General features: G+C 47.9%; 1 protein-coding gene across 1 annotated transcript in view; it reads left to right on the top strand.

Moving 5' to 3' along the window:
* LOC135819265 (uncharacterized) overlaps nucleotides 1-6,391 on the top strand; it is a 184,474-nt gene extending 178,083 nt beyond the window's left edge. Inside the window, exons 18-21 of the mRNA XM_065332440.1 lie at nucleotides 1,980-2,065; nucleotides 2,217-2,690; nucleotides 3,762-4,070; nucleotides 4,988-6,391. Of these exons, the coding sequence (XP_065188512.1) occupies nucleotides 1,980-2,065; nucleotides 2,217-2,690; nucleotides 3,762-4,048 (847 nt within the window). The 3' untranslated portion in view covers nucleotides 4,049-4,070; nucleotides 4,988-6,391. The remainder of the gene's footprint in view (nucleotides 1-1,979; nucleotides 2,066-2,216; nucleotides 2,691-3,761; nucleotides 4,071-4,987) is intronic.
* The last annotated feature ends 7,041 nt before the right edge of the window (nucleotides 6,392-13,432 follow it).

Genomic DNA, 13,432 nt, shown 5'->3' with positions numbered 1-13,432 from the left:
GCCTCTCAAGGAACCTAAGTTATGCAAAGCTAAGTGTGTGTGTATGTGTGTGTGTATGCGTGTGTGAATGTGTGTGTGTGTGTGTGCGCGTGCGCGCGCGCGTGGGTGTGTATGAGTTTGCATGTTTGTGTGTGCATTTGCATACATGTGTGTGTACATGTGTGTGTGTACATGTGTGTGTGTACATGCATATGTGGGTGTGTTGGTGTATATGTATGTGCACGTGTGTATTCTCATGAAGCTGATGGAAGCATTCCCGGACATCATCACCTATGAACAGCGGCAGTTGAAAGAGCAAGAACGTCTTCGTTGCCAGGCCGACAGTGAGTGCATTGTGCATTTCCGCTATCAGGAAGCCTGTACTATAAGCTGTGTGCCCACCAAATCCAGACAATATCCATCTCCATTCTTTTTAAACCAATTTAGCTCCAAAATCTGATATTAAACCGGCCTGAAGTGTATAATTGTTTGGTATGCTCCACATTTAGCTTAAAAACTACATAAAGACTATTAGGATTAAAAGCATACAGTACTAATTGGAAAAGCAGTCAATGCGTAAAATACGCAGCAAACCTTTAATTTCAGGAGCTTTAACCATTTCCCATTGTCAAAATCTGAATGTAATGATGGTTTTCCGTATTGATTTATTTGTTTGTTAGAAACAATGGAGAATACTTGCACTCATGTTTATACACAGTCTACAGTCTAATGTGATAATAGAGAGGTTCCGCACTACGTAAAGTTGAGCAACTTTACGTTAGTGGGTGGGAAAAACCCGTGAATTTGCGAGTTTGCACTCCACTTACGGGAAGTTGTCTACGGAGAGTACGTAGATAGGGCTCTGATAACGTAGCTGGTCCGTAAGTGGATTGGGATACAAATTTATGACTCTCTACCCATGTCGATCTGGTCGTACACTGCCGCGTTTGGAGTTGCCCAGGGCAGCTACGTGATTTGAAAACTCTGTATGGCGGAACCCAGATGCGCATGCAGTTTACGTAAGACTTTCCGTAGATTGACTACGTTTTTACTAACGTAATTACGTTATGCGGAACCTCTCTAATATCAGCGTTACTGTTCTATAGAAAATATACTTGTAAAAAAGACCAAGGAACTACAAGTTTGGACTCGGATGAAGAGCCAGGGATAAATTTATAGGAAAGAAGAATGGACCAATCGACTCAGTGTCGTGCAATATTATGGCATGAGCTGATTGTTTAGTAACTGCCAGTGGTGTTAGTGGAGCGGATTATGGCATAATTTGTACTACTGTACCAGTTGATTGATCTGTTGATTGTTTTCTTTACTATGAACTACAAGTTCAACTACAAGAGTCGATCACTAGGGAGTGTACAGGGTATGTGTTATGTTTGTCTAAATGTCCTCTAACAGATGTTCCATTGGCGGATGAAAGGTTCTCGACTGCACCCAAAACGTCATTTCTGGGCCAGAATCCCTGGTGAATATATCATTTCTCTCAAGTTGGTTTCATTTCTCATAGTGATGAATGGATGTTAGTGGAAATTCCTCTTAAGAACTCCACTGTACTCTGCAGTACCTATGAAGTGTACATTGTATTCTGCAATCACATCTGTTACTATGGTTAATAAACAGACATTGGAAAGTATGTATTTATGACAATGGTTTTCATCTCTACTTCTGTATGTGTGTGTGTGTGTGTGTGTGTGTGTGTGTGTATGTGTGTATGTGTGTGTGTATGTTTGTGTGTGTGTGTGTGTGTGTGTTTGCGTGTGCGTGTGCGTGTGTGTGCGTGTGCGTGTGTGTGTGTGTTTATGTTTGTGTGTGTATATGTTTGTGTTTGTATTTGCCTGTGCGTGCCTGTGTGTGTGTGTGTATGTGTGTGCGTGCGCGTTGTTGCGAGCGAGCCTGCGCATGTGAATGTGTGTGTATGATGTTATCGCTATGCGGGTATGCGTGTTTCTGTGTCTATGTATTTGATGTGTTGTTTTGATTTACAGTATGGGAATGCTACGATCTCACCTCCATGCAATGCACGTTACGGATAAGCTGATCGTGGACTCTGATCACTACACTCTGGTCCAGGGTGAGTCCATTTTACTTCACAATCTCTGCAACTTCATATTCATGATAATCACTTGCCTGGGCAGAACTTCCTGCGATTTACAACACGTTTTAAGAAATCCTTAAACGACTTTCATGCATAACATTTGCTTTCTCTCTGTTTGTCTTAACAGAGGCTGAGGTAGCAGGAGAATTGCTCACATCAACAGTAGCACCAGCAGCGCCAGCACCCACACCAGCAGCAGCACCAGCAGTAGCACCAGCAGCAGCACCAGCAGCAGCACCAGCAGCAGCACTAGCACCAGCAGCAGCACCACCAGCAGCAGCACCAGCAGCAGCACCAGCAGCAGCACCAGCAGCACCACCAGCACCACCAGCATCAGCACCAGCAGTAGCACCAGCAGCAGCACTAGCACCAGCAGCACCAGCACCACCAGCAGCAGCAGTGGCACCACCAGCAGTAGCACCAGCACCACCAGCAGCAGCACCAGCAGCAGCACCACCATCACCACCAGCAGCAGCACCAGCAGCAGCACCAGCAGCAGCACCAGCAGCAGCACCAGCAGCAGCACCACCAGCAGCACCAGCACCAGCAGCAGCACCACCACCAGCAGCAGCAGCATCACTGACTGTAGCAGAGAGTGAAGGTATGAGACAGATAGTGATACTCATAATGATATTATAGTTATGTTTATTTATCAGTAGTTTTTTAGCACTTTGTGACGGGTGTGATGTACTCACCTGGCACAGCTTAGTAGTGATGGATCTACACCTTGATTCTAGACGGTGATGGTGCTCATGTACATGTGAAAAACTCAGTCTCCAGCCAGGTCACATTTCTTTATTAATTTTTATTTCTCACCACCCTCTTCACATCCACCTCCGTTCTTCTCCTCCACATCCATCTCTGCTTTTCCCAACTCTACTTTCCCTTTTCTGATATCCGCATCCACTTACCCTATTACCATCCTTGAATCAACTATGCACAATGCATAAACAGACGATGGTGGCAAGAGAATGAGTGGTTATCACCAGCATGTTACAGCTTAGAGTGTGCTGTGTGGATAGGCATTAACCTCCATTTCTCCCACTGGGTTTAAACTATCATTTCTATGCAAATCCTATGGTGTTGTGTTGGAGTCTTTGCATCATTCTGCTCTGCTGTAAGATCACATGACTCCTTCAACTTGTTTACCTTATCCTGACCATGTTCCAATTCATTGCACTCCCGACTCATCACAACCACGCGCTCTTCAGCCGAACCATTCAGACACCAGCAAGGACACTTCCGTTGAGAGATAATATTGTTCTACGCCTCTAGACAGCCGTTTCGCTCCCTGTCAGAGCTCATCAGTAGAGGATGATAATGATGATATTGGAGGAATGATCATTCTTATGCATCAGAAATGGCGCAAGTGCGCGCTCATTATCATCCTCTACTGATGAGCTCCGACAGGGAGCGAAACGGCTGTCTAGAGGCGTAGAACAATATTATCTCTCAACGGAAGTGTCCTTGCTGGTGTCTGAATGGTTCGGCTGAAGAGCGCGTGGTTGTGATGAGTCGGGAGTGCAATGAATTGAAAATATGGCCGAAAGCTCTGTCGCAATATTTAGTTCTGACCATGTTCCTCCTAGGTATTTATGACAAAATGCACTCATAGAGTACTGCAAATGAACTATACGTATTGTGTGCCTCTATTTCTGGTTTCTGTTTACAGCTGATCCATTTGAGGACGACTCATTCACCGCACATATCCTACCAAAGTTGTACAAGATATCTTGTGATGCACTGCGGCAAAGCGTTCAGGCACAAGGACTCCTGAGTGGTTTTGATCCCCTTCCGGAACTAAACCGTATTGAACAATTTGAAGGTGCAGAGAAGCATCACTTGAAGTTGATTGGATACATCCGTGCTGGAGAGCGAGATGCATACAGAAAGCTGTGTGCAGCAGTGGGAAACCTCAACTTCCAAGATCTGCACAACACCATGCTACGGCTACTGTAGTAGGAACTCTAGTCATGATGTGGTAAGTTTGTTGTGTGGTTTTGTATTTCTCATACATTCACCTCTACATGTATGTTACAGGAGCGGAGCAAGCAGATTTTCATTAGTCTGCCCATACCATAGTATTTGGTAATTTGTGTCTGATATAGCGGGTATACATACATGTTACTACTCACCAGTCAACACATTCTGATGGACAAACAGTTGGTCTACCCATGACCTAACCAACCGGACCGCTTCCGCCACCCATGTGCTAGTGTGTGTGTGTGTGTGTGTGTGTGTGTGTGTGTGTGTGTGTGTGTGTGTGTGTGTGTGTGTGTGTGTGTGTGAGTGTGTGTGTATGTTTAGGGGGTGGGCAAGATTTTGGCTCGTACAGAAGTAAAAAATCAACAATTCTAATTCATGGCGAAAGCAGCGGTGCTATAAATAGATCTCGTACTTGACCGCAGGTCTATCTCCACCTGATCAAATCTTTCCTTGCCAAATTGGCAAGGGATGGCTGACCTCCACACTGCATTACGTTCTACCAAACCGTCCAATGACTAGCTGGAGCTCAAGTTGCTTTGGTTTCTGCTGTAGCATCGCGTCAAATGGTCAACAAAATGGTGTGTGTGTGTGTGTGTGTGTGTGTGTGTGTGTGTGTTTGTGGCTTAGTGTGTGTGTGGGGGGGGGGGTGAGGGCGTGGGTGTGTGGGAGTCTGGGCGCTCAAATGTGGGAGGCTGTGTGTTCATGTGTGGGTGTGTTTTTGTATGTTCTTGTGTCTGATTTGTGTGTGTTTGTGTGCATCTGTTGGTGTGCGTGTGTGTACATCGTGTGTGTGTGTGTGTGTGTGTATGTGTTCATGTGTATGTGTGTGTGTGTGTGTGTGTGTGTGTGTGTGTGTGTGTATGTGTGTATATGTACATGTACATGCATAATGTCTGTTACATCACTGTTCAGATTGTGCAAGACTGCTTTCTCCCAGCACTCCATGTACATCACTGTTCAGATTGTGCAAGACTGCTTTCTCCCAGCACTCCATGTACATCACTGTTCAGATTGTGCAAGACTGCTCTCTCCCAGCACTCCATGTACATCACAACAGTCATACTCACGCAGCCGACATAACTCGTTGCCCGTATCCCGGTATGCTTGTTTGTGTCGTTCTTCCCCTGCCACTGCTCTGCCCTATGCAACGCGTTCTTTTTCCTCATCTACACATGTATCATATTGTATTCTTGAGTTGCTTGCTCACCAGTTGTGGATATGCTCCATGTGTATTCTTTTGAAGGTGACCGTCCTTGAGAATATTTTCTCAAACAGCAGCTCCACCACCTCTGCGCCCACCCCCTCCCCATCTTCCCTCCTCTCTCCCAATCCCACACGCGCACACGCGAGCATGTGCGCACATACATAATTTGTTCTGTTGTTTGCTGTGCTTGCCAAGACTGTTGGTATGTTTCGATCGACTGTGTTTTTTTACTAATGCATGTAAATATGTACATGTATACATAAATGTTCCTACTATTTAAAATTCAATTTGGTTTGCTCTAGAGCATCTTTCTTTTGTTCTTATTTCTTTCCAGCTACATCTCTACATAAATGTCCCTAGTCTTTAAAATTCATTATGGCTTGCCCTAATGCACCTCTATTTGCTGTGACAATTGCACAGTATTATTTTCATTTTTCACTTGACTTTGTTCACATTTTTGCATTTGCGCACATACATAATTAATTTTGTTCTATTGTTTTCTGTGCTGGCCAAGACTGATCGTATGTTTCCATCGACTATGTTTTTTGAATATTTTCTCAAACAGCAACTCCCCCACCTCTGCCCCCACCCTCCTCTCTTCCAATCCCACACGCGAGCACGTGCGCGCATACATATCTTGTTATATTGTTTGCTGTGCTTGCCAAGACTGCTGGTATGTTTGCTAATACATGTACATGCCTGTACAGGTATACATAACATGTTCCTACTCTTGAAAATTCTATTCGGCTTACTCTAGAGCACCTTTCTTTTGTTCTTATTTTTATTGCCACATCTGTACATAAAATGTCCCTAGTCTTTAAAAATCATTTTGGCTTGCTCTAACGCACCTCTCTATTTGCTGTGACAATTGCACAGTATTCTTTTCATTTTTCACTTGACTTTGTTCACATTTTTGCTTCGGCTGAGACTTCTGTTGACCCTGTATACATGTATTGAACTTGGCAGCTGAACTTCATCTCCTTTCCTTGTTTTTTTTAAATGCCTGAACAGATCATGACTTTTGTCACTTCTCCACTTTGCGTGCTTATTTCAGAAATTTATGTGATGGAAATCACACACATGTAATTCTAGGCTTGCATTGTTTATAGTCACTGACTCCAGTGTCTGCTCCAGGGCCGAGTCAGCCGGAGCGAAGGACCCGTTTGGTGTGTGTGGAGGGGGAGGGGTACTTGGACCCGTTTGAAAAAAGAACACTGGGTCACCATGGTCACTTGTGACCTGATTGGTAGATGTCCATGTGCATGTTGAGTAGGTACATGTAATCGCCATAACTGGCATAAGTCACGCACCGTGTCTGTCCTGGAACAGAAAATGTGCGACTTATCGCGAGTGTGCGACTTACATGTACATCAGATTCTGTACCACGTCAAGTACTACAAGTTCAAGTAGATCTACACTGTCTACCTATTCGCAGCTGGCTGAATCCAGAACCACTGCTGCTAGGTCAACAGAGCATGTTTATCCGCTAAAGTAACACTTAGTTCAGGAGAAGATCTCGCGACAATCATGTGTTGTTGCGAGGTCAAAATGCTACATGTACAGTTGCAAGTCACGTGGTCTGGGTAGTCAATTCCCGACGCAGTAGCTAGTACACAACCTTCTAGGTTTCACACCTAGTAAACCGGTACTTCATCACCTATGGTTATGTTATTCATTTCGAAAGAAAATGATTTTTTTTTTCAAACTTTGGAGCAGGGTGCAGGTTTTCGCGCTCTGAGGCTCCCACAGTTTCTCGCCAGGAAACCGGCATCAGGCCGGCCTGGTTTCAAACATTAGGTATAGTAGTAGTAGTAGGAAACTAGGTAGACATCGGATAGCTTTGGCCTACCTCCGCCATGCCTCCAGCAAAAGCTGCCGTTCGCGGGCTGACGGATTCGGAGGTAAAATTGTTGTGCTCCCTCCCCGGGATCGAGTCTTCGATTTTAGACGTAGTAAAGACGCTGGCAACATTTGTGACGGAGTCCGCAGACCGCGAGACACGACTAAAGAATAGGATCGATGATTTATCGAGGCAAATTGCAGGCCTGAACGAGGAGGTTGTCGCCCTCAGGGAGTCCGCCATTGTCGCAGCAAGTGCTTCTCCCCTGACTCCTTCAGCAGTTGCCCACAACCAGCACAGCCAGCGTACGATGGAGAGTACAGCGGGAAGGACCAGCAAGCGTACCCGTACTCGCGCAGGCCAGGCTGCCACGTGTACCACTGATGCAGACGAACACCGTAGCACTTCCCGTAGCGTGGGTGACCCTGCCAGTGACCATGAAACGCCAACGGAGGATGAGGACAAGTCCCAGGCAATTGAGCGGCCCACTGTCAAGCCCAAGCCACTGAAGCTAGAGCCAATCACGGATGACACGTGGAAACTGGTATCAAACGAACCTCACAGAGTGAAGAAAGCCGTAATCTATGTGGGCAATTTGAACTCACATAGCAGTGAAGAAAGTGTCAAGGAATTCACTGAGCAACGCTCTGCAGCAGTAAACAAACCGGTGAAGGTTCACCAGTGCAGCATACACACCACAGAAGATGGGAAAGTGTCTGCCCGCTTGATGATCGATGCGACTGACCTTGAAATCGCCACTGCTCCAAACTTTTGGCCTCGCCCACTGTACGCGCGGGTTTGGCGCCACCGTGAGCGTCCGAAGGGGGACACCTTGTCCGGCTCACACAGTGACACTCTCAGTGATACTCCAAAGGGGGACACCTTGTCCGGCTCACACAGTGACGCTCTCTCCGAGTCCTCCGACACTCAAGCTCAAAGCTCCAATTAGACCCTTTCGGATCCTGCTGACGAACACATTTGGACTACTGAGTAAACTTGGTGACTTTCACCATGCTGTACACGTTCACCAACCTGACATTGCCATTGTCACAGAGAGCAAGCTAACCCCTGAGAAGGCTACTGATTACGAACTGTCCTTGCCTGGGTACTACTCCCCACTGCGGAAGGATCGAACAGCTCATGGAGGAGGAGTTGCGGTTTGGGTTAAAGCCAGTCTGGCATTCCGAGAACTCGATGACATCCAGGTCGGTAATGAGGAGCTAATATGGCTGAGTGTCAGAACTGTGGATAAGAAGCAGTGGCTGTGTGTGCTGCATATCGCTCTGGCTCCTGCCACGACAATGACATCAGTACCCTTGAAGCCATCAGTGCTGGCATTGACCTGGCCCGTAAATCTTGTCAATATGTGGTATTGGCTGGAGATTTTAACGTACACAACGTGGATTGGCTCGGCAGCACCAAGACAACTCATGCAGGTGTGTACACTGAAGACATGTGTGCTTTTCACTGCTTGGAGCAGCAAGTGCATGAGCCCACCAGGGGCCTTAACCCACTCGACTTAATAATGACTGACCTACCGGGAGATGCGACCGTCAATACCTTAGCACCTCTGGGAAACTCTGACCATGCCTGTGTCCTAGCTGACTTTCATGTAAGCAAAGCAGAGGAACCACCAGTGACCAGAACTGTCTGGCGTTACCAACGCGCAGACTGGGACAGACTCCGCCACTTCTTTAGAACAACAGATTGGCAGTCCACTGTCAGTGATGATCCTGATGCAATGTGTATGCACTTGACCCAGAATATTCTGGAAGGAATGCGCCGATACATACCGTCTAAGCAGTTGTGCATGAAACCATCTAACCCCTCTTGGTGGACACCGGAATGCACTCAGGCTGTAGCACAGAAACAAAGAGCATGGAGGAGACTCTGCGCCGACCGGTCAAGTGCCCAGCTGCAAGCCCGTTACAATGTCGCCAAGCACTCGGCTAACCATTGCCTGGCAACTGCCAAGCAGGCATTCACAGCAAGCCTAGCGCAGAAGTTAGCCTCTGGGTGCATGGCGTCTGGTGAATGGTGGCGAACCATCAAGAAGGCCTCTGGCCACGGAAACAGCCCATCCATACCTACTCTCCGCAGCATCGATGGTACGGAGCACGACACCAACCGCAGCAAAGCAGAGTGCATGGCCGAACACTTCGCCAACAAATGCAGTCTAGGGGCAGACGACCTATCCGCTCCATTTCCTTACGTCCGACCACGTACTGACCGCAACCTCTGCACCGTCCGGTTTCGCGAAACCACAGTCGAGCGAACTCTCCGCCAGCTCAACCCCACCAAGGCCACTGGTCCAGATGGGATACCTGCCCGGGTCTTGAAAGCTTGCTCTGCAGAATTGGCACGGCCGCTTTCAAAACTATTTACATGCTGTCTTCGCTCCGGTATCCAGCCACAACAGTGGAAGGTTGCAAACGTAGTTCCAGTCCACAAGCGCAAGTCTAAATCGTCGCCATCAAACTATCGACCAGTGTCGTTACTGAGCATCCTCTCCAAGGTCATGGAGACCATAGTCAACAGGGCAATGAGCAACTTCATGGAGACGAATCACGTCCTGTCAGAACGGCAATTTGGATTCCGTCGCGGCCACAGTGCAGCAGACCTGCTGACTGCTCTCCACCACCAGTGGGTGCACACCGCCGGAGATAAAGGAGCTTCTCGAGTGCTGGCCATCGACATTGCTGGAGCATTTGACCGGGTGTCTCACACTGGTGTGTTGCACAAGGCTAGAGTGTATGGCATCTCGGGAGACCTGCATCGGTGGCTCCAAGACTACCTCTGCAACCGCACACTTCAAGTCCTCATCTCCGGCCAGACATCAGCCAGACGCCCAGTTAAGGCTGGGGTGCCACAGGGCAGTATCCTGGGCCCCACCTTATTCTTGGTCTACGTCAACGACCTTGAAGACCACCTCCCAATCGGCTCCAACCTTGCCTCATTCGCCGATGACACAACCCTATACGCCGAAATTGCAACGCTCGCTGCTGTTCCTGACAACGCTAGAGTACTCCAGGCTGCTGTCGACCTAGTATCCAGTTGGGGCTCGGATTGGAAAGTGCAGTTCGAGCCAGCCAAATCTCAGGCCCTTACAATTTCCCACCATCGTCGGGACTGGCCAATACCCCCCATTGTCTTCAATGGAACTCCTGTCGAGGAGCAGCCCTCCATCAAAGTACTCGGCGTCACGTTTGACCATCAGCTAAAATTCAGCCAGCATATCCGAACTGTTGTAGTCCGAGCAACGCAGAGACTTGGAGCCTTGCGCAAGGCATTTCACGTGCTGACTATTCCTGCCCGGCTTCGAGCCTACAAAGCCTTTGTCCGGCCGGTTATGGAGTACTGCCCAATCGTCTGGATGGGGGCAGCTCCTTCCCACTTGAATCGGCTGGACTGGGTGCAGGAGCGAGCCATCAAGGCAATACATCCGCAATGCTGGCTTCCTAGCCTCATAATTCGCCGCAGCATCGCTGCCCTCTGCCTCCTGTATAAAGCCCTTTGCGATAATTCTCCTGCTCTTCTCTCGAAAATGGCTCCACCCCCGACACACCAACCCAGGACCACACGCCTCACCCGCCAGGCTGTACGACTGTCCACCGCGCATCCCCATCAGTTACAGAATGTTCTTCCTGCCAATTCCCGGAACAATGTGAGCCGAGCCTTTCCCCACTCCGTCATCCCAATTTGGAACCAGCTGCCTACCTCTATCATTCCCCACCCATTTCACCCAAAGAACATCCAAAAGTTCAAGACAGCAGCTTATCACCATCTCCTCAGAACGAACTGGCACTGGGCCACTCATAGCATACGCGAGTAAGAGGGTACAGTGTCCTACCCTGCTTGGACATACATGTAATCTCTCCTCACGGACAGTCTCCTCTTGAATTTAAAAGTCTAACAGCGTTCACATCAATATTCAACTTATTCTTTTGCTCACTGAGCAATACAATCTTTCCATTTTCTTTCTTCTGTTTTCTTTTTCAATTTAATCCTCCCCACCCAATATCCCTTTGGTGCGTCCATGGAGCTATGAAGCCGAGACCTCTGGTCGCCGGAGCTTAATGGGCCCCACCATCACACTCCATCATTCACCCCAGTGTCTGGAGATATGTGGATTTTGTAGAAAAAAAGAAAAAAAATTCACTTTAGTCGATCTTCCTTCCACTTCAGTTCTAGTGGCCATGATTTAGCAGGAGCGGTCAGGTATTGATGATGGTGGACGTAGTTATGAGGGTGACGAGTCATATGAACTGTTTGAAAATGTGTCAGTGTCAGGCCTGTTGGATGAAACTAAACCAGAAAATTTGCCAAAATTGTTAGGAGCTTGAATATCGCGCACAGGATTATTTGAGCGGACCTCAGAGCCAATGAAAACCAGGACAGGAGTGATTCAAGGACAAAAACGTTATAAGAAGGTTTTGCATATCAGCCCTGCCGCTAGAGTTACGGGATTCCCTCAATAGTTTCTGGCCATCTTTACTGGAAAGTTGTTTTGTGAAGTGTGCCACCTTGTAGCGATGCCAAAAAAAGCAAAAAGTAATAATGCTTCGGAGCGACATCGACGCAGCGAGCAGCAGAAAGAGAAGCCTAGGATCCATTAATCGACTTGATCCGTCTCATGGAAGCAGTACCAAGATAGGGATAGAGAGCAGATAGACGACACAACGTCTGGATAGTGTTCAACGCCGCGCACTGCGGATCATTGGCCCTAGTGCAATTCTCCCCAGTCTGGCTGTCTGCTGGACTGTTGCTGCTCTCTCCGGTCTCGTGCATGTACAAATTGCATTAATCACTGGTCCTTCTCAGCTACTTGCTGTATTGCCACCGCGTTGTGTTTCTCCAGCCAGAACCAGGAACGAGCACAATAATGCCACTAGCCACGCCTTTCAACTGTCAGACACGCTCCCTGTCTCAGCTACATCCGTCGTGAAGCGGTCGTTCCCGTACTGCTGTATTGGCGCATGGAACTTCCTTCCTGACAGGCTGCTTTCTCAGCGCCCGCACAAAACACGTTTTCAGTCATTCAAGACAAAGGTCTACTCACACCTGAGAGACAGCAACTGTTGCTGGGCCGCAACAGATTCCCTGTAATTTTCGAGCTCGTTGCTTGTCAGACCCCCTAAGTGGCCTAACCCGCGTACCCGGCCTTGCTCAGACTGTCAGACTGCTCAGCTGTGTGTTGCATACATGTACAGTACATGATTGTATGCTGCTTTTCGAGCGGACTCTGAAGTACCAGCCATGGCCTATTGCATAATGATGTAATGTTATGTTAACAAGTTGAGAAGAATGAGCGCGGGCCGTTATCACCTGACCTTGTTATCACTTTTGTCATTTTTGTCACTTAGGGTATGCCACGTTTCTATGCAGAATGAGCGCATTTGCGTCCATTTAGCCCTATAAAGATCAGTATATTCTTATTATTCTTTCATTCAACATCATTATGCCTCCACTGATGAGCTCAGGAGGAGCGAAACAGCTGTCTGGAGGGTCATTGTCAATATCAATCTATATACTGGAATTGTCCTCGCTGTGGTGATGGTGATGTGAGTGCAGAGTTTTGATCGGCGAAGAGCGCAATGTGGTGGTGTGGTGCACTGGGTTATGTTAACACACTGTATTCAATTCATTGGTATGGACATGGGGGGAGGAGTCGTGTCGGAAGCAGGATTTTGCCGAATTACAAGTTGAAACTGTGTCTGTCAGCGTGTGTTATGTCTGTGTGTTGTGTCATGTTCTCCCGTGGTCGGACACGGATTACTTGGAAGCGTTTCCCGAGGTATGTAGAGTAAAAATTGAAGTATCTCTTGAGGAAAGATGTTGACAACATTGGGATGTGTGGCCGAGTGGTCAAGTTCGTGATTCAAAGGATTGGTAATGGAAAAGTGCAGGTGAGTTCGAGTCTGGCTACGTGTAACTTTTTTCTTCACCTGCCACAACATCTACAGCACTCCCATGTACATGTACATTGCAGTGACACGTTACATGGTGATCATAGTCATAGAATTGCCCACAACCAGCACAGCCAGCGTACGATGGAGAGTACAGCGGGAAGGACCAGCAAGCGTACCCGTACTCGCGCAGGCCAGGCTGCCACGTGTACCACTGATGCAGACGAACACCGTAGCACTTCCCGTAGCGTGGGTGACCCTGCCAGTGACCATGAAACGCCAACAGAGGATGAGGACAAGTCCCAGGCAATTGAGCGGCCCACTGTCAAGCCCAAGCCACTGAAGCTAGAGCCAATCACGGATGACACGTGGAAACTGGTATCAAACGAACCTCACAGAGTGAAGAA

Source organism: Sycon ciliatum, chromosome 6 (genome assembly GCF_964019385.1).
Source record: "Sycon ciliatum chromosome 6, ocSycCili1.1, whole genome shotgun sequence".
Taxonomy (NCBI): Eukaryota; Metazoa; Porifera; class Calcarea; order Leucosolenida; family Sycettidae; genus Sycon; species Sycon ciliatum.
This window is presented reverse-complemented; position numbering and strand designations above follow the sequence as displayed.